Source organism: Amphibalanus amphitrite, unplaced genomic scaffold (assembly GCF_019059575.1).
Source record: "Amphibalanus amphitrite isolate SeventyFive unplaced genomic scaffold, NRLGWU_Aamphi_draft 000800F_arrow, whole genome shotgun sequence".
Classification (NCBI taxonomy): domain Eukaryota; kingdom Metazoa; phylum Arthropoda; class Thecostraca; order Balanomorpha; family Balanidae; genus Amphibalanus; species Amphibalanus amphitrite.
In genome coordinates, this window is record NW_024882294.1 from 281920 (window position 1) to 304396 (window position 22477).

Below are 22477 nucleotides of genomic sequence, written 5' to 3' on the forward strand. Positions count from 1 at the left end.
TTGGCCCCCCTTTCAGGCTTTTGGGGGCCATGGCCCCGGTGGCCCCCTCCCTGAATCCACCAGTGGGGGGCGGTGCCACCACAACTTTCAGACGGAATACCGCCCTTTTTGCAAATGTTTTCTTTTTTTGTTGAAAAAGCCAAGAGATGAAAAATAAGTGGCCTAAAACCGGTGAGAAACTAGATTTGGGGGGGACCCTAGGTTGATCTCTATTATGGTGTGCCCCCCCCCCCCAGTCTGAAAGTAGTTCCCGCACCCCTGACTTTCTCTACGCTATTGAATCACGCTGCTGATTCTAGTAGGTATCTACTACGCAACCATCTCACATTAATTTTTCTTCAAGCGTTTTGGGGGGGGGGCCAAAAGATATGTTGGCCCCCCTTTCAGGCTTTTGGGGGGGGGCCATGGCCCCGGTGGCCCCCCCCTGGATCCGCCAGTGAGTACTCTAAAGGTTTAAAAAATGCACAGCATGGCCTAACAAAGCACATTACCTAGGTTTTGACAAGCAGCGCAGCGACTGTGGTACAAAGGCCCAGTCCTGGTCCCATGCTCATGTTAGTAGCTGGATCTGCTCCCAGGAAACAAAGATAAAACACTATTGACAGCTTTAAGATGAAATCTGCAGGAAAACTAAGCCATCTATAAAATCTAACATAAGCTTAAAAGCGCAACAGAGCATTTCTGATTCAACGTGCAGCACTTCCGCTTTCATCCGCCATCAGCAACTCAGTTCAAAGAATGATGCATTACATCACTAAAATTTATTTCAAAATACCTCTGCATGGTGTTTACACAAACAACAGTTCTTTACTAGACATGGTCGACCTCAGGCCACCCACACTTCAGCAAACAGGGTATTATCAATGTTTAACGGCTCCTTGGCCCAATCTTATAAAGGTTGTGCTACCAAATGGCGTACTATCATTCCACCCCACTCTATTTACGGCACCCTATTCACGCAATCTTATAAAGAGAATAGTATGGTAATTCTATTCACGCCATTTTGCCCCCGGTACAAATCAACGCCAGCAGGAAACACGCGACGTGATTTGTCAATGTCTTGTCGCCGTCGCTATTGGAAATTATGCGTACTGTTTGCGAACAGCAAAAGTTATGTGTTTTAATTTTTATGGGGCATTTATTTCTTTTAGAGACACACATATGTGTAATAAATAAATTATTTATGGAAAACGTGATAGCAAAGTATGGAAAACACCAACATGCTTGAAGAATTCTCCTGAAAAGTGGATTGCCGACCAAATAAATTTCAGCGAGGGCATTCTCGCGCTCAGAAATTCGAGTGAATAAAGTGTTTCTTCTATCTTATCATTTGCATTTATTTGCTGTTAAGGTATTGCAATAAATTTGCTAAAGAATTATTTAAATAGTCATTTAATTATAGCTCGGCTACTGTTTCAGTAATTTAAGTAATGCCGTTGACAATGAAGCTCCTACAATTTGAGCATCAGGATACGTAGATTAACTGGATCAATTCAAGCTATAGCTTATTTTCCTTCTTGTCATAAGCTCTTGATATTTTCCTTCTTGAAGATAAACTACTAAAATTCGAAGACTACGTACATGAACTGAATTAGGTCAAGTTACAGCTTATTTTCCTTCTTATTCAAGCATAGGTACCTGTTACCTAACCTAAAGCTAAAAAGCAATTCCTCAAAAGATTGAAGAACCCAGTCTACATATCAAAGGATATCAAGAAAAATACTCGGCTCAGAAGTCAGATCGAGATGCAGGAAGAGAAGAAACAACACATTGATCCGTAACTGTGCCAGACAGAAAGTGAGGAGATACGAATAGTGAGTAGGAATTAACAATTTTTTGACAAACTAAGGTATATCATCATTAATTTAAATATCTAATCAGAAGCCATGAAGTGCCCGTTATTTGTGTCATACGTGAGACGTGAGAATAGGCTAAAGACCCATACCGATTCTATAATGCAGTGGCTGCCGAAAATCTATGATGGTTACTGGTGCTAAAATCCTCTTAAAAATCCCCTTTTAATTTGAAAAATAAATCCCTATAACGATGAACACTCGTTTTTATGTGTTTTTGTGTGCATTTAGTTCCTGAAAATGCGTATTTTGAAATTGATCGTTGTCTGTATAATAAGCATCATTATAATGAACCTGAGTTAATATGTGGAGGATGTTTTAATCTTAAAAATATCATAACGTAAAATATTGCATACTTATATCATAAAAAACATTGAATTTATCTTAAATGAATTAAACTGTCTGAGAAGCTCGTCAAAGTACGCCACAAATTCTGGCGTGAAATAGGTGCCGACGATGCCGCAATCAGCTGATTATTGTTTGTGTTTTGAGATGTGCACAGCTGCTCACGGCTGAAATCATTCTACGGCACATCCAAAACTGGCGGTTACCAAAACCGTAAAGAGCGTGCCGTGTTTTCGATTTCACAGAGCTTTATAAGATTGCGTACTATATATCCAGCCTTAGAGTGCTGCCATATCCATTTCACGGCGTTTATAAGATTGGGCCAAGGTTAGTCGTCTTGGATGTTCAGAAATAAAAAGGTGAACATTCATTGTCTCTTCCTTATTTGTCACCATCAATAGATTGTGGACTCCTCAGAGCATGTCTTGATTATGGAGTTGAAACAGCAGTGAGCAAATCATTTATGATTTTGATACTATGATTAATTTCAGTGAGTTGCACACTTGAACTTGACACCTGCCATTGATAAGTTCATGGCTCTTGCATTCTTCAGTCACATGTAGGACGGCCTCTTAAATATTTAAATACAAAAATAAAAATACTGCTAGAATTAGAAGACTATTAGAATTAGTTTGGGATATCAATTTACCCCGCGTTCGATGTCTCTCGGACGGCGAAGATTCTACGTTGATTCTACGCCGTCCGGCCAATCACGTTTCATAACCGCAGCCGAGCCCCCGCTGACCTTGGACGTTATTGGCCGGACGGCAAAGAATCTTTGCCGTCCGGGAGACATCGAACGCCGCCTAAATTCTCCACCTCGTGGCGCCGGGCGCTGTTCCAAGAGGCGTTGTTATTTTTCAAGGTTTCAATAAAAAACAAGTCGACAGATACAGAAACTTCGGAAAAGGCGGAAACGTCACAGGTTTTAAGTGCCAATACCAATACATTGTGGCACTTATTTGCACAGATGTCAAAATCAAACACGAATTTATTTGCGATGAAGTAATTGCTGGAGAAACGGTTTTCACGACTCTGATTTTCAAAGAACGCCCATCAAGATGGCTATCTCAACTCAATTCTAATGTGAAGGTGGGACAGTCCCTTTAACTATTAACGGCCATTTGATGACGTCATTACTCATTTGCCTTTTGAACACCTGTCACACATTCAAGTGAAGTACCTATCACTTGATTTACGAATAAGCCAATCAGAGACACTCTTGTTATTGTATGAGCCGCGTCATATTTGAGAGCAAATATATTTGCTGCCAAATTTCCCCTCACATTGACATGAAGTAAATCCTTCATTACGTCACAGATTCGATATAAATGACGTCACGATGAAATATGAAAGTCGCAATGTAAGGTATAAAACAACAGGACTACATGTCTCGATATCAACTCCGTGTATTTTCTCAAAAACCATGAACTCGTAAAATAAAGATGTCGCGTGACTTTAACGTCACACTATAACATCTCCAGATCCTCCAACCCCCCTTATGTTTCCATCTTTCCCTCTCCCACTCGTACACGTGTCGTTTTGTCACGTGGACCGCACGTGGGTACCAGCTCTGGCCCCAGTACCGTCTATACTCCTTGAGCCGGCTCACTGCAGCGCGAGGCGCTCGGAACGCCGGCGCGGTGGCACCGGTGGCTCCGGGTTGGTGCTGCTTGGGGATGGGACATCGCGTTCCTCTCCTGTTGTGCGTAGTGGTCTTAGGAACTTCCTGTTGCGGAGAACCAGTCGACCAGACCCATCCAGACGAATAGTGTACTGTCTGACCGCACGAAGAATCCGTGTTACCACTCCGGTCCGATCCCATCGCTTAGTCGCAGCATTTTGGATTCGTACACGCTGACCCACTGCCAGCTTGGTGAGGTCACGGCAAGTCCTGCTGGAGAGATTCTCTAGCCGGTCAGCCTTCTGAGCCATCATCCTCTCTCTGCGGGCCAAGTCCTCCCGCCAATGATCCTGCACGCGCAGCAGGGTCGCCGGGACCGGCACACCACCTCTCAGTTGCCGCCCCATCAGCAGCTGCGCGGGCGACTTATCGCCCTCTCGGAGCGGCGTGTTGTGGTACTGTAGTAGGGCGGATGCGATCTTCTCCATTTCTAGACTGCCATCATCGCCTGTGTTGTTTCGCATGATTGACTTAGCAGACTTTACCGCTGCCTCTGCTCTTCCGTTCGACTGTGGGTACTGGGCGGATGACTGGCGAACATCCACCTGCCACCGTCGGAAGAACCCAGTCATCTCCGCACTGACGAGACTGGTCCCTCCGTCGATCGATATTTGCTCTGGCACTCCGTACTGGGAGAAATGCCGCTGCAGTATCGGTATGATGATGTTGGATGCGAACGAGCGGAGATGATCCAGCTTGATCCACCCCGTTAGTCGGTCGGCGTACACCATGTAGCGATGACCGCGCACCTCGAATAGGTCAGCAACCACCTGCTGGAACGGGTATTCGGGCGGTGGTGTCATGATAAGTGACTCAGCTGGCTGCGAGGGTGCATGGTAATCACACTCTGTGCACCGAAGCCTCGCCCTGTCCACATCAGCTTCAAATCCTGGCCAGTACACTGCCTGTCTGGCCCGCCTCAGCATGTTTCCTGTGCCTTGATGTGCTGCGTGCAAATTTTGAGCGACCAGCGTTCTCAGGGTTTCTGGGATGACTAGTCTCAGGGCGCCACCTTCGTGTAAGTAGCATATCAAGTTATCCACCACGCTGAGACTGCTCCGCACCTTGAAGAATGCCTTCAATTCGCTCACCTCGTTTGAGCAGCTTCCTGGCCACGTGTCTCCTTCAATGCGCTGCTTCAGCAGCTGGTAGGTTCCATCATTTTGTGCATGCTGACGCACCATCTCCTGGTCGACAGTGATCATGTCACTGCACTCCTCCAGCGCTGTCATGGCCGCCACGGTCAGCTCGTCTTCCAATGCCAGGTCTGCTTCGGACGGCCCTATCCTTTCCACAGGATAGCGAGACAGCGTGTCTGCTATGGCGTTCAATCTACCCGGGCGGAACCGAATAGAGAACCTGAACAGGAGAGTCTTCTCCTTCAGCCGGAACAGCCGTGGGTTGGAGATATCCTTGAGCTGCCTGTCACAGAACAGCTTCACTAGCGGTCTGTGATCAGTGATAATCTCCAGATTTGGACAGCCTGACAGGAACAGTCTTGCCTTCCGCAGGGCCCAGACGATTGCGAGGGCCTCTCCTTCCACAGCGGCATATCGCTGCTCTGCTGGCGTCAGGAAACGGCTTCCGCACAGTGCCAGTTTCCATCCGTTCGGACAACAAAACGGCTTGTCCCCGCCTGTACATTTGCAATGCTGTTGTAGAACCACGAAGCCGACTCCAGTCTTGCTCCAGTCGGTCAGCAGAGCGGTCGGTTTGTGCTTGTCATAATACTGCAAACCGCGTGCCGCCAGCTCGGCTATTTGTGACTTCACCTCCTCGCACCGTCTCCTTAGCTGGTCGTCCCAGTACACATGCTTCGATTGGGGATTTTTTAGCAGCTCTCTGAAAGGCTCCATGACGGGTGCCGTTGCCACGAATGGCGCCACCTGATTCACCAGACCGACGAATGACCGGATATCTGTGATGGTTGGGGTAGCTGGCATCGGGAACTCAGAGATGGCCGCCAGCTTCCCTTGGGCCGGTCCATATGCGTCCCAGCCGAGTTTGAACCCGACAAACTCGACTTCACGCCTGCAGAATTTGAACTTCTCAGGTGACAGCGTCACACCTGCTCTGCCGCACGCATCTAGGTATGTCCAGCAGTGCCAGAAGGCCTCTTCTATGCCGTGGTCAAATAGCAGCACGTCATCCACACACTTGAACTTTCTGTCGATGTCAACCACCGCATCGTCGTACCTCTTTGTATAGGCATCAGACGCTGAACAGTGGCCCATAGGTGTCCTCAGATACCTATATCGGCCCCACGGCGTGATAAACGTCGTGAGTGGTCGGCTTTCCTCAGCCAGCGGTACTTGGTGGAAGCCCCAGTAGGCATCCAGTGTTGTCTTGTAGGTTTGCTTCGGGACGGACGACACCATGTCGAACGGGACTCTGGTGTGGTGCGTCTCCCTTACACAGAACTTGTTCAGCTCTTGATAGTCGATGGTTCGACGTGGTCTTCCATCTGCCTTAGGCACCACTACCATCTGGGCACACCACACGGTAGGCTGGCCTGCCGGGACCTTCTCTATTATTCCCATTCGCTCATCCTCGTCCAGCTGAGCTTTAACTTCGTCTTCCCAATGTTTGCTCACTGGAATGGGCGTGTGACGCGCGAACGGTATCGCTTCCGGCATGAGGTGAATCGTGTGCGGCACACAGTTCATCGCTGGAAGAGGCACAGCCTCTCTGTTGAAGGTGGTGTCAGCAAACTGCTGCTTCAAGAATCTTTCCAGCTGCGGCACGTTCCCTTCTGTGGGGGTAAACGGCATCTGGTCAGGGCGTGCCGGCATGGTCCTCTTCCCCGGCCCAGACAGGCTCACAGCGGGATCGCTGCTCACCGCGCCGGCTGTCATCACAGAATCCTGTGTGTGGTATGGGAAGTTCTTGTTGATCAGCTCCAGATCTTTGCACGCGTCTACAGATAGGAAAAAACGCTCTACCCCCTGGATGAAGAAGACATCTTGTGTTGTGGTCCTGTTGGCCAGCTGGAGCGTGCATTTCTTCTTTCCCAGGACTCTCAATGCACCACCTCCGGCATGGCGAATCTTGCCGTGGGCTTTATCCAGGTCGGACACCTTCAAGTCCAACATCTTCAGCTGCTGTGTCCCTGCCACACAGCACTCTGCTCCTGTGTCAGCCACCGCCGGACACTGAGCGGCCTTGTGTGTCCTGGGCCTCACCGTCAAGCAGACCTCTGCCAGCTTGCTAGCTCGTCCATCAACGCCATGGATATGGAATGATTTGCTGTGCGCCCGTTAGGCGTGTCGGATGCCACGTGACTTGCTGTTGCTCCGGTTTGACTGGGACATTGCACCTGACGGTGACCTTTGCCACCGCACTTGAAACATACGATGTCTCTTCGGCAATTTCTTCGCTCGTGCACTGTGCCGCCTCGATCTGGTAGACTGGATACAGCTTTCTGGTGAGACTTTGACTGTCCTCGCTTGTAGGCGGACTTCAGCGCCGCCACTGCTGCTTCACCGTCATCAGCAGGTTCTGACGACTCTGGCTCTCCGTCTGCATCCACATGTGCCAGAACAGAGCACCCTGCGCTTGCCGCTTCAAAAATGTCGATCTTCTCGACAAGGCTGGCCAGAGTTTGATATTTGTCAATGTTCTGGTACAGATCGATCTTCAGTTGATCGCTGTGGAGACCAGCCAGCACCCTGTCACGGATGCACCATTCCGACAAGTCCTTGCTGCAGTGTGGACAGGCCATGTCACACTCGAGAGCCTGCTGTTCGCAGCGGTGCACAAATGCTTTGCCCGTCTCACCTGGTTGCTGGTTCAGTTTGTGGAATTTTTCCTTTTCTCTGGCGGGATTGGAAGCCTTTCGCAGGATGGATTCCACGGCGGTCAGGGCCTGATCCGCCGTCAGCTCGATCCATCTATCTCCAAACTCAGCCTCTATCACCCGCTTCAACTTCTCGTCGCACTGCAGACGAATGTTCATGACGGTGGTCTTGACATCCCAGCCGCACATCTCAGCGAACTGCACAATATCCCGTCTCCAAATTCTCCACTGCTGCATGGACATGTCATAAGTAGCCTTGCTGGAGAGGGACGAGGAAGGGACATTTCTCACCGATGCCCGGCTCGTTTGCTGCTGCTGCTGCTGCTGTCTCATCTCCTGGTTTTGTCTCACCAGTTCACTCTGCAGTCGCTGTTGTTCTTGCAGCAATGTCATCAGCATCTGCTGCTGGCTCTGTACCAATGCCACACACTCGTTGACATTGCCATCTTGCGCAGGCTCTGCACTCGTTGCACTGTTGTCCATTGCGCCCATTTGACGGCGCCTACGACGTGACATTTCTATAGTGCAAATGGATATTCCGACCGCGCCATGTAAGGTATAAAACAACAGGACTACATGTCTCGATATCAACTCCGTGTATTTTCTCAAAAACCATGAACTCGTAAAATAAAGATGTCGCGTGACTTTAACGTCACACTATAACATCTCCAGATCCTCCACGCAATATCTCAAAAAGTATACGATGAAAACGCGTAAAAACTTGCAGAATTCGTCAAAATATCATGAGTAACATTTCCGAATCCCAAACGGTACTTTTTTGAAGGTGGGATAGTCCCTTTAATTTTGTTTTAAAAGTAAATGGCAAGTTGGTGGCTCTTTGTTCATTCTCCTCTGCAGCAAATTGCTCGATAGTGGGCGACAGCCACTCGCAATTCGAGCAAATGGTTATCATGAATAACGCGAATAGCAACTGAAATGAAGGGACCAATTCATTGATTTAGAAGTTTATAGATTTAGTTCGAATAAAAAGTACCTATCTATATTTAACAGTGGAAAGACACCTTATTCTTATCCTCGCGCTGTTAGTAGTCAATCAAAAAACCCAACGCATCCCATTCTCTCCCTTCCGCGCTGTGAAGTGCCGTCAGATCTGCCTCGATAATCGGCTGCGCCCGTCCGCGGCGCGGGAAGCGCCCCTCCCTCGAGGCCCCGCCCCGGTCACACGATCCAAGCAATTGGCCGACGCGTCGATGCCGATAAAGTGATTCGCGCCGGCCCCGGCCGCGTCGCAGCCCCATTGGTGCGTCGCTTGTGGCACCGTGACGAGAGTTGCGCCGCAAATCGATACAGCGCGCCACAAACGTCCCCGAGAGAGAGACCACCGACGACGATGGAGAGGGGAGGAGCCGGAGAAAGAGGCCGGGAGTGAAACTGAGCGGAAGCCAATGCGCGCGGTCGTACGGTTCCCGTTTGATGTTGCAAGGTCGTTATCTGCAATTAGAGAGTTTTGGATTGCGGCCGAGCCGCTTTTGAAATTAATTCTACATTAGACAAGGCTGGCTATCACAAACGAGGATGAATATGGTATGCAAAACATGCCGGACGAAGTTCTGATGTGATACTGTGTATGTTTGACCGACATCCAATACGCTTGAAACGGAATCTGACGTTATTGGATATGACTGCTCGACGAGCGATGTCATTAGTCTCATTTGCCCGGTTATGTAACCCTCCAGTGAACACCAGACGGCAGCGCCCGTGGCTCTGGTCGACATCACGGTACTACCGCACGTGCACGCGGGGTCGGGTGTGCGGGCCGGCGGCCTTTGATGTATACCGCCAGCAGTGACCTCACCTGCGGAAGCTGCTGCTGCTGCTGCTGCTGGGGCGGCTGCGGCTGACCGGCGGTGTGCTTGGCGTCGCCTCCGGCTCCGTGCTCGCTGCCCGTGGGCCGCCGCTCGTCGTCGCTGTCCGAGTTGTCCTCTGAGGTTGCCGTCGTTTTCCGTTTGTCCCTGAGGTGAGAAGAGAGGAGTCGTTAATCAAATCAGTAGGCGGAACTATGGTCAAGCGTACCCATTTTCGGGAACGCATTTTCGTTCCCATGTTTGGGAACGATAAACCCAAATATGGGAACGCCATGTAGGCATTATTTAAAACAAGAAAAAGAACTGTTAAATGACGTCCAAAAAATATAAAACGATCGTGAACCGCCTGATAGTTGTCTCAATATTGTTGGGAAAGAGTTTGATATTGTAAGGCCCATCGTAGTTTCAAATCGTTCCCCTATTTCTAAAGCAGTCCATCACCCGGGCCGCGAGCCCAAATTTGGGAACGCTCTCGTACACTGGCGCTGCAAGCGTTCCTTATTATGGGAACGGCGTACCCAAAATTGGGAACGATTTCACCGACGCCTTTCAGGGGCTCTTTTCATTAACAAGCATCACGTCCAACGCCGCAAATTATTGTTAACGCAACAATCATCAGATGACCTTTCCGGCAAGACCGTTGCATGTTTCGCCCGGTCTTCTGCGCTTTTATTCCCGTCGATCTCGCAGCGGGCACGCCCCCCTCTGCAGGATTACGTAATCCACAACGCTCAGCGATGTTCAACAAGGTCTTCCATACCTATATCCACCGTCCGCGCCGAGGGTGGAGACATGTCAAGCACCTGTCTGCTAATCACCGAGAGTTGACGAGCACAAGAAGTATCCAAAAATGGGAACGCTGAATATGTTACACCCTCAAAACACCTAGTCCCAATGAAAATCTAGTTTTTTCCTTTCTTAATGAGTGTAAGTGGCAAAAGGCCTGGTAGGATGGGCACGAGGTATGATCGAAATCAGCATAAAAATTATAAATAAGCCACACAGAGCGACCTATATCAGAGAAATTCCCCCCAAACGATCATGCTTAGAAACGCCGAAGACAAAAACCACGCTCATGACGCTGCTTATAAAACAACGCTAAACAGCTAGCATCCAAATAAAATATGTCTTTCAGGGCTGATAAAATACAGCTGAATGATTTTAAACCACTGAAACTGAGTTTACAACAGTAGTTCGGTAAAATCACTGACGTTCCACGCGGTCGATCGCCCCGACACCAAAAGTCAACAATATTACCTCGGGACTGCCCGCGTGTTCGCTTGCATATGTCAGCATCTGGTGTCGCTAGAATGAAACTTCATAACCAGGCGAAAATTATTATACTTGACCTCAAAATGTAAAAAATGCTTCATTTTCCTTAAAATTGCATGTTAAATGTCGTATAACCCATATTTCCACCATTCTGTCATTTTTAAAAAATCATTAAAAATATCATTCCACGGTCAATTTCCTTGTTCCACGGTCAGATTAAAGATAACTTTATGGAGATTTAGTAGATACTTAAATCAGCGTGCACTTTTTTGAGACGTGATGCACTTTTGAGTTTTAGTGGGCGAACGGCCGAAAAATTGCCTTCCGTTCTCATAAATGGGAACGCCCGTTCCCATATTTGGGAACTCCGTTCCCAAAAATGGGAACGTTCCTATATTTGGGTACTCATGACCATAGCTCCGCCTACTGAAATGTTACACGATGTGGTGCGCGCGGGACGATCTCGGCACGCGAGGGCCGATCTCGACGCACGTTAGTGTCCGACGCGGAATGCAGTAGATCATCGCACCTCATCTGAAGTGAAGTATACTGTAAAAAATGTTAACTAACTTCCGTGTTATCATGGCAAATCTCACTAACCTAAAGCGTGTAAAGTTTACACGCATCTACTGGTCAAACGTGTTTTATATAACACGCTTTTAAGAAAAAACGTGTTATGAAACTAAGACATTAGTTTTCGACGTGGTGTTGACCTACACGCCTTTTGCGTGTGACCGTGTTACTTAACTAATATCTACCTGTCAATGTACTAATATTATGCGTGTAGAGTAACTAAAAAGTTAGTTATCCTGGCAAATCTCACTAGGCAAAAGCGTGTGAAGCTTACTAGCATTTTGCGTGTAAGCGTGTTTCCTTTTGTGCGTGTTATGTAACACCGAAGTCAGTTATCATGTAACTAGGCATCGCCTAGTTGCAGGATTACTAACTTCGGTGTTACATAACACACACAGAAGAAACACGCTTACACGCAAAATGTGAGTAAGCTTCACAAGCTTCTGCCGAGAGTTGCACAACGTGCACATGTTATCCAGGCAAATATCATTAGCCAAATGCGTTATAAACTTCGGGATCGGGATGCAGTGTGTAAATACAAAGTTTACACGCATTTGGTTAGTGAGATTTGCCAGGATGACTCGAAACGTGCAAATATGTTTTACAGTTTATATACATGTTGTGCGTTTTCACACACCGTGTTGCGACAGGCGTCGAAATTTTTATTTAAAAAAAGTATCATACAGACGAGTATTTAAACACAAAGATGTTTATTCAAACCAACGAATGAAGCAACGCAACCAACCTCAAGCCAACCAACGTCATAAATCAGTCGGTAATCTGCACCGGTCGTGGTGACAAATCTGCACTGATTCACACCTGCAATTATATATAGCCTGCAGGAATCCGCACCAGCCATGACACCATACAGGCTCCAAATAACTATCACGAAAACATTGAGAATGCTTCATTTCTGTCGATATGGGTAAACTAAATTGCAACAAAATGGCAAAAATTCCCTGACCGAACAATGGTGGCTCATGTGTCTACAAGAAATTTATTTGACAACATGGGTGCAGTGACAGGAATTGCATAAAACAGCACCTCACCGCGTTCACTGGTTGAGTGCCCAACCAAAAATTAGGTACATTTAATTTCTTGTTCAAAGCTTAATGCGGTTTTAGTGTGCAACATGCTCATTGTTCAGTCCGTCATATGTACTTATAGACGTCAATTGACAGTCAACAAATGAACAGTGAGTGTCTCCAACCTGAGACCCTATAAAGCCTGGTTGGAGGTTCAATTGAAAAGAAAATGAGTGACATAGGTACATAAACCACACTAAAACGCCAGCAATATCTGCACTGATATTTCCCATAATCACTCACCATACCAGTAAGGATGAAAGCCATTTCCAACAATCCATATCATTTCACTGTTTGACTTATTATTATTCTTATTCTTAACCCGGCGGCCGCTGGGCCTCCGCGCCACCCGCCGGCCGCTGGGGGGGGGCATAAAGTTGCCCCCCCCTTTACTTCTGCGACGATATCGTCGCAACGCGAAGAGATAGAGAAGCGAAACTTTGCACACATCTTCCTGAATACCTAGCCGAGGTTGTGTCCAAATTTGGTGTCGATCCCATTTGAAATGACGTCACAGTGACGTCATAAGTGAAATTATAGATTTGCGACTCTCATATTCCTCACGATACATCACATATATGGGACCGAATATAAAGGGCCGATTATTGGTCAGAAACTAGATGGAAGTGTAGTAAGATGTTTTAGGATGACAGCAGGTGCTGTCTAGTTCATTTACAGTCGAGTTTCATGCTCAGCGTCATCAGAAACGGTCCATATCGGAAAACGACAAAACTTTATGACGTCACTGTGACGTCATCTTAGGTGCTACAACCACCAAACTTTCCTCAAACATTGCCTAGGTATTCATTTGAAGCTATGCCAAGTTTCACGTTCGTAGCTCATCAGGTTTCGGAGATATTTTACAAAACGTAAAGGGGGGGCAACTTTATGCCCCCCCCCAGCGGCTCGTGGGTTAACATCACAGCAGCTCCTTACATACTGCACACGCAACACTTATACGCCACAGCTCAGCTCCTTCACAACGCACACGTCCTCTCCCTTCTCCGACTTGGCACAGACTGAACATGGCGGGCGCAGAGGGGCGCCCAAAATGGCGATTTTTTTTTCAATTAACTAAGGTCTTTGTAATGCTACAACAAAAAGGGTAGTAAGAAAACTAAGATTGTGGGTTTCAACATGCGTTTCATTTGTTAGTTAACACGTTATCTAGAAAAAAAGGCAAAGGAAGCATAAACAAACATGTTTGTCAAATAACACGGCATGGTTTGCACGGATAATATTTGTCGGCTTACAATGATGTTAGCTTTTCTGCTTCGATGAAATGGATGTGGTGTTAGGTTGCAAACATATGTGTTATCTGACCCGTTTTTTGCAACAACGTGTGTTTTAATACTAGATTTTGCTTGAAGAATTAACTAACTGGTTTGTTAGCATTTTTTACAGTGGTTCTCCACCAGAGGCGCAAAAACAAGACCTAAACCGGCACTCGTCATTTGAGGAATTACGCAGATTTTACAAACTATGTTGAAGGCTATGTTTTAGAATAACTGAAAATTGCATCAAGACTTCATCATAGGCGCGGGAACCGGGGGGGGGGGGGCAGTGGGGCAGCCTCCCCACCCAACTCTGGGGCCGTGGGGGTGGTGCCCCACAACTTTGAGACGGAATACCGCATTTTTTGAAAATGTTTTCTTTTTTTGGTTGAAGAAGCCAAGCGGTGAAAAATAGGTGGCCTAAAACCAGTGGAAAACTAGATATGAGGGTGCCCTAGGTTGATCTCTATTATGGTGTGCCCCCCACTCCCCAGTCTGGAAGTAGTTCCCGCGCCCCCTGAGACTTCATATGCCTCTGTTGATTGAAGAGTAGCAAAATAAGCTCAACTTCGACACTCGGTTTTCATCGCCTCGTTCCAGACCAACAAGAGGATACGAGACTAGTGCAAAGGAAAACATATATTACTTCTTGTAAATACCCCTTGTATTGAGTGGTGACTATTGTCCAGGTGCTGAGCACATATTCGATTGGTGAGACAAACATAAACAAAACGGAAAGGACATATCGGACAGCAGCGTGATGTTGACCGTGGTTGTATTTCGTGCACGAACAAAGCACTTACAAAGCACTTACAAAGCACTATAGTGTATACAAAGCACTTACCATTGAAATGGAGTGCAAAATGCAACATTTGAAAATATTTGCAAGACAGGATTTTTATGAACTTGCGATAAGTAATTATTGAAATATATAATGTGGGTAATCGGATATTCTCACAGTTAGAATATATCATACTCGCAAACATGATAAATGTATATGCATACCACCTCTGCTAAGCATGGTTTACCTAATGGATGCCGACTTTATGAGAAGATAAATTGGCCACGGTACCAAGGTGTCTGGTTACTGGTCAAATGAGTTAATGCTCCGAGAAAGGGCTGTTTTGCCGTCTGGTTCTTTTCGAGAGGGCTGCAATGATCATGTTTTTAGAATTGAGGTAGGGCCTGGTCCGGGACATGTGCAACATCATTAGTGATATATAAGAATATAAAGTAACATGAAGCCCAAGGTGCTACACCTAATGTTTTTAACCTCCTCACGGATGCATAAAGTGATTAATTTTTAGTTTATTTCCTACTCCCTCCGATACCAGTAAACATAACACTCCATATACTAAGGGCGCGTATGCTTCAACAGGTGGTTCGACAATGGTGTACCGGTGACCTGAGGGCATAGACCACTGACCAGTGACCCAAGACCAGCAATCTGTCTGACCCAGCACAGTCCCATTGGTGACCACCAGTGACCGGTGACGGTCACCACTCTCAGCCGGTGACCGCCAGTGACCGTAACTGCCTGGCTGGTAACCGGTGGGCGGTGACCCAATGCCGGTGACTGGTGACCCGTCACCGCTCCGCCGGTGACTGCCAGTGACCGTAACTGTCTAACTGGTGACCGGTGACCCGTCACCGCTCCGCCGGTGACTGCCAGTGACGGCGCCGTCACTGATGTCCGGTGATCGGACGCGATACGCGCCGGATAGGCCGCGCGGCGCCGATCCGCGTCAGATACGGCTCCGCGTCATTTGTCAGCGTGCCGCGGCGTCTGCGGCGCGGCGGAGACGTCTGCGGCGCGGTAGAGACGGACAGCAGTCGGGTCGGCCAATTATTGCAGATAACCGGCATCGAAAGCAGTGCCGAGATAGAGCACCTATCATTGCACTGGTTCAACTCTGCAAACTGCTGCATGCTGTGCCGAGTGCCAACCCGGAGTGAAGGGTGCGAAAATTCCTCCGTGAACTGGTCACAAGTCAGTGGTCGGTCATCATCTATCACTGGCACAATCACCGATCACCCTCTTTTGCCTTCTCACAACCCCAATCATCTTCCTCGCCTGCCTAAATTTCGGGCATCTTTGCTCCAAGCTTCCTTCGCCAGACTGAATCAAACAGAGCCGCTTCAGAAGTCTCCCAATCGGCTTTCGTCAGCCGTCTGTCGAATCCACCCGATACAGCCTCTCACTGAGCACCGACCCGCTCCCGAACAGTGGGGACTCTGTATCACCCAGTTCCGGTCTTCCCGTCCCAGCCGGCGCGGCGGCAGTCGAACCCAACAGCGGCAGCGGGTTCCACTGAGCGCGGGGCGATAGCGGCCCCGATAGCGGCACTGTTGGGGACAGGGCGACCCGTGTCCCTGTCGGTAGAGCGGTCCCCTGCCGCTGCCAGTGGAACAATGGGGCTCTGTGGGGTATCCGGGGCTCTGTGGGGTACCCACCCGATTCCGGTGACCTGTTTGGTGTTCGCGACAGCTGGAGACCGTAGGCGCTGCCGTATAGGCGTGACGAGGACTGAGGACTTGAGGAGCATCCGGGCGGCATCCGCTTCATTTGAAAGATCGTCTCGTCGTGTCAGATATGGTTCGAGTAAAACGGGTAAATCATAACAATTCTTCTTAATACTTATCCTAAAGCGTACTGGCCAAGCAATGCAATGCGTGAGAGGATTCTGCTTTCATTTGACTAGTGATTGCATTATCAAGCTACGAAACGAATGAAGTCTGACCAGACAAGGTGGGTTTATTCACTTCAAGTACCCACGAAGTTCAAAACTACGAGCACAAGGCGTTAAAAGCCGTGACATACTCCGATGAATAGGCCACTCGGTGCAGAGCAGTTTACATTCGGCACTTGGCAGCCTGTTCTGACGAGCTGTCTAAATGGCTCACTGAAGTATGCTCACGCCATAGTGTTTACAAATGATAACATCGGCGGATTTCCCTCTATGGGCAGCTGTTCCGCATTGTAGGAGAGAAGAGGCTTCATTCATGCCACAATGGCGCGGGTTTGGGGCGCCTGAGCTCGGCACCATATAGTGCTCTTTTGAGACCTGAGAGAACTGCGTTCGATGTGGGAATGATCAGCACAATAACTGGTGATGAACACTGTGGCACTGTGATTTTGGGTGATGGTTTTCACTGTTAACAATTCGTATTTGAACGGTAATGAAATAACAGTGATTGTGATAATAAATCATGCCGTTTCGCCTTATCCTCACTATGCATGACATTAGTTTTAATGACTGCACTAATTGTGCCACCACTGACAGCAGGTATACGACAGATTCCGTCATTACCACCACGTCTTGATGACAGTTATCGGAAAACCAAACCTAATATCACAGCAAGGTGGTGTTTTTTCTCACAGGCTATATCGTCATGAAACCGGTCACCGGTCATACCCAGTATCGGGCAGACACGGGACCGCCAGGTCCGTGGCTGCCCGTGATCCGCATATAATGTGATACTCGTCTCGATGACTAATGGAGCACCTCTCCGCCAGCCCGACCGTCGCGTCGGCTGGGGCTGTTCTGCGCGTCGGCGCCGTCTCTGGCTCCAACTCGGTCGTCCCGGCAGCAATTAATCATCGCAAGCCGGCGGCACCGGCGGCTTAGATGTCGGCGTCGAGCCGAGATGGGGCTCACGATAGGACAGCTGGGGTGATTGCAGGCGCCGCCGTCAGCTGCCGGCATCACATCAGCCACTGGCTGACGGAGAATATGAGGAATTTCCATCCTAAGTCGCCAGAATTATTTTCAGAAAGGCAGAAAATCGATTTGACCTTTCCTTATAACCATCTTTTGCTTCGATGGATGAACAAGCATCTTGTTATGGAATATCTCATGACGAAAACGTCACAAAACACCGCTTTACAACAAAGGAAGTTTTTTTCATTGTAACCAGTTGATAGCCGATAAGAGTCCGATGAAAAACTTATTGTTCCGGCACCTATAACTTCTCGCTCGAAAGTTTTTTTTTTGCAAAAAAAAAACGAGACCCTCTTCAAACCAAAGCCGACTTTTCCGCCTTCACCACAGGTGCGTGCGAACCCAGACCGCGAGCCGCCAATCTGGAGCTGAGCGGGCCAAAAGTTCCCACCCGCTCCCCTCCGCTCGCAGCCGATAAGCCCCACGCGGACGTCTCAATCCGACACCAGTCTGGCGGGGGCACTATTTTGAGGATGAAATGATGCATACCAAGGGATTTTGGCAGGGTCTAGTTGTCGGGGAAAATTCATTAGATCATATTAGATCATATAAAGTAGGAAGGGTGGATGAGTCGATGCTATACCAATTTGAGATGACTTTTTTGTTTGAAAGCACAACTTGCCCAACATGTTGATGTGTGAAGCGAATAATCAACTTTCTGATTTTGCATAACTTTAATTTGTTCTTAGGTTTACTAAATTAGAAAATCTCGCATTCTAAACACGCATCGCTGTGTGACAGGGTGACGGCGTGGGAACTATGTCGTACAGCTCTTCGGCCATTTACCAGTTGACGAATTATCCTCCACCCGGTATCTGTCAGCGTCGAATCAGCGCCACGCCTCAGCGTTCGCCGTCACATCACTTAGCATACCCGGGCGTTAATAGCCTGTTTATACGCCGAAATCGGCCGCTGTTTAGAATTGATTATAAACCGTCAAGATTGTTATCTCACCATCCAGAGAACAATCGAAGCCACACCGCGTCACTGGCCCAATAAAAACCGCATTACAATGTGACGCTGTGCGCCACGTTAATCCCGGTGAGGCGGATTCGACTCGTGTGAGACGGTCGTGGCGCGGAGATCGGGCCGGTCCACGCCGCGCTTAATTGACAGCTCACTAGTTAATGGTTGTCGTAGTGTTTGCACGTGATAAGCGCCGGACAGGGACGCCGGTGGCCCCGGGCCGAGGCGGCGAGGATCGGTCGGAGGGATGACAAATTCCGAGCGTCACTTGGTGACAGAGCTCCGACGGACGGCTGTGCTGAGAAGTTGTGGGACGAGACCAGAGCCTTGGACGACACCGTGCAGCCAGTGCAGTGGGCAGTCAGTGCAGTGCTGTGGAGTGCAGGAGACGGATGGATACGAGCAGCTCGACCAGCTTATTTAGTAGCCCAAGCCTCCGTAGCCTGTACTCTGCGTCAGGCGATGAGTGCGTAAATTGAGCTGAGCTGGTTCAAAAAGTAAGCATGGGAACTGGTTCAACATCTACCAAAATGCTATGCCAAACACCTCAATGTCAATAAAACGTTTATGAGTGAGTTCACCTCAAGTTAACAGTGTGCAGATCACTGCAAAATACTTCAGAGAAATATTGCTGCAGGCCGTCCTAAGCTGGGAGCCGGACTGCATCAGTACAAGGAAGCTGATCCCCTGGAGCACACTGCACCTCGTAAATAGCACCAGAAATGTGCCCGACGCACTGCTGGCGTCTCACTTCAGCGTGTCGTTTCAAGATTGCTCATTGTCGAACACAGCTGAGCCGGTACAGGTCATAACGCAGAGCTCATCCGTTGCAGGGCAATGATGGATCGACCGACTAATAAGCCAGACACATAGTCGTCGACAATTGCAAAAAGTGCGGGATTTTGGTAGCCAAATGTAGAGGAGAATATGATTAAATTTGTCATTCCAAGGAAAATAATACCTACACTTGAATTTTTATCTTGTCAGCACTTAGGTCGGCAGTTTGCCCTTTGCCGTGCGCATAAAACCCTCCTAACTATACATTGGATAGTGGACATTAGACATGGGACAGTGGACAATGCATTTATAGTGTAGCGGCCACACCAACACTTTGACCAACTATCGCGGCGACATTCCTCTGCAATTAACGGCCGGCGGCCGGGCGCAGATCTCGCTTCCGATCAGACCAGGGCGTCACGACCCCGCCGTAAAGTCGAGCCGTCTCCCGTCCGGGGCGCCCGCGTGACCGGCCGACCGCCGCCGCGGTGCGCCACTCAACTGTCACCACTGCGCCACGGCTCGCCACCATTAGTGTACCGGCCGACAGCTGATGGGCTGCAGGCCTTTATACCGGGTATAAAACGGGCCCAGACCGGTGGCCGCAACGATTATCCACTGGAGATGACCGCCCCGGGAAAGAGGAGATGGATAATTAAAATAATATTGCTCATTCGCCACCCAAGCAGGGGAGTGGTGACGCTTCTAGCGACTCGATAATAATGCGGCAGTTCGTAGTAGCCTGCGTCACGTCCCGGAAGACAATCGTCGAAATGAACGAAGGGAATCATACCTGATAGTAATCCCCCACCCTTACGTCGATGGACACAGTCGATACGGTATTATCTAACGATGAAACGAGCAAATGCAGTGTGGACTGCCCGTATCCAGATATCATTGCGTCATGAATTATACGTCACAACGTAAAAAAATGTCAGTGCATTAGTCATGGTAGACCATTTGGAATAAATTCTAACCAATTCTCCAACGCATCAGGCGATATTGCAAAGGACCGAAAAATATGCACCGCACTTACCATAGCTACTCCAAAAATCTCGTCCGACATACTTGCGATATCTATAATCCCTTGTAATATGCCATACCCACGGGTGGTCCACGTTGTCACACCTGACTTATCGATACCGCCGTGACATTTATACAGGGCTCAACACCGTCACCTCTTGGCGTCCTTTGCATCGCGCATCGCGCCGACCGCCCGGCCGACATACTGCACACTCGGCGACACAAATTGCGCCCGGCCGGCTGTCGGCCGCATCCCGCGCGACATTTTTGGCGACGGCTCCTGCTAACGAGAATTTTCAGCCATGGTGAACCGGTGTCGAACAGGGTTGCAGCGACGATTACCTCCCTGCCGCTCTGATCCACTGACACGACTGGCTGCGGACGCGGTGCGGCTACTTCCGCGAACCGTGCTCGGAAAAAGGCTGAGGATCGATCCGGCTTTGGCCAGCCGTGTGCCACGCCCAGCGACGGCCCAACAGCGACCGGCTTGACAAGGAAGTCACGGCGGCCAGGGAATCTCATGGAAGAGGGGAGGGGCAGCGGTTGCAGAAGACAGGGAAGGGAGAGTGACAGGGGTTTGAAGTTACGTACCGCGGGATTTATTGGAGGGAAGAAGGCGTGGATGATTTTGAAAAGAAAACAAGGAATCGACTGCATTGTTTTTTTTTCTACGTTAGGGAGTCAGTACTGAATGCTTATCAAAAAGAAGTCCCGCATGCCCCGAAATGCAAAGCTTCATCGCGTAGAACTTTCTTGTGAATGGTTTAAAAATAACAGATCTGTCAACAGAACTTCTGTACCATCTCCCGACGCCTTGTTATTTCTAGTGAACACACTCACCGTCCGCTGCCAGCCTCGTATTTGACGTATCCCCGTCTCCGAGTCAACAGCTCAGCAATCGGCGAGCATTGCAATCCAACACGACGATTATGCCTCATTGATCACTATAGACTGACGTTTTATGGGCGTCCGCTCAGCCCCAGTTGCACTCGGACAATGCGAATGCCGTGATTTATGGCCGAAAATCCGTCCGAAACACGCTAGGAATCGTCGGAAACGTGTTATATTCAGACATAACAGCGCTCTGTGATTGGTGTTGAGATATTGTCACTCGGTGATTTGGACGCTCAGATGCCAGTTCAAGGCGTGTGTATGTAGAATGCAAGTACCCTGTAAGTATGTCATACGGTGTGATTGACGCCAGTCTGCGATATGACAAGTTGAGACGGCATCTAACTGATATGTTGAGCGTAGATAACGCAGTTTCGTGATGTGATTCCCTTCGATGACACCAGCAGGAAATGATATCCGGGATGTGGCTTGGAGGGTTTGGCTGAAATTATTTTGCACAGGGACTGTTCAAGTGTTCACTGTTCCCTATAAAAGACTTACATCGTCTTTCATGTGAAATACCCTCAGATGTCTCTGTCTGTCATTTGAAATACCAAAATAACAGCAATCCGCGATAAGGCAGGTTGCCATTCGCAAAACCTGACTTAATCCCGTACTCAAGTGTACGAAAAAGCCAGTGGTTGGTGTCTGGTATCCAATTCTTACAGTTATAAAGTTTTAATTTGTTCAAAATTAGCGAGCATTTGGACGAAACGTTTGAACACCTCATGTTCATAAGCGATCCACAATAAAAAATGGGATGCTACTTCTTTGCTTAAGTCAGTTAAACCGCTCAGTGGCGGATCTAGGGGGGGGGGGGCAAAATGGGCATTTGCCCCTCCCAAACGGCATAATTTTAACATTACGCCTATGGACGAGGCATGGAAAGAATCGATGAATTGTTATGGTTTGCCCCCCCCCCCCCCCACAAAAAAAAACTCTGAGCTGGATCCGCCTCTGAAACCGCTTGCTCATAGCTTGGAAGTGGCACGTAAAAATTGGATAGGTTAATCACGATATTCCTATACCGTTCCGATGTTTCGCTGCCATGGGCCATTCAGCTATTTCATTCAGCAATGCCACGAGGGTCCTTGCTGGCTGTTTTGCTGTCTTTAGAGCGCCAAGTTCGGCCGCTGCTCTATGTTTGTTCTGCGAGAGCGTGGAGCGAGCCCATTAGGAAGCGAGGAAGGGAGGATGGGAGAGATGGAAGGAGGGAGGGAGGGAGGGAGGCAGAAAGAGAGAGAGAGAGAAAGAGAGAGAGAGGGAGGAGAGAGAGAGGGAGAGAGAGAGAGGGAGGAGAGAGAGAGGGAGAGAGAGAGAGAGAGAGAAAGAGAGTGTGTGAGAGAGAGAGAGAGAAAGAGAGAGAGAGAGAGAGAGAGAGAGAGAGAGA

At 48.6% G+C, this 22477-nt stretch overlaps 1 protein-coding gene across 1 annotated transcript in view; it reads right to left on the reverse strand.

Moving 5' to 3' along the window:
* LOC122366366 (homeobox protein six1-like) overlaps positions 1 to 22477 on the reverse strand; it is a 69453-nt gene that overhangs the window by 21941 nt on the left and 25035 nt on the right. Inside the window, exon 2 of the mRNA XM_043338549.1 lies at positions 9495 to 9651. Within this exon, the coding sequence (XP_043194484.1) occupies positions 9495 to 9651 (157 nt within the window). The remainder of the gene's footprint in view (positions 1 to 9494; positions 9652 to 22477) is intronic.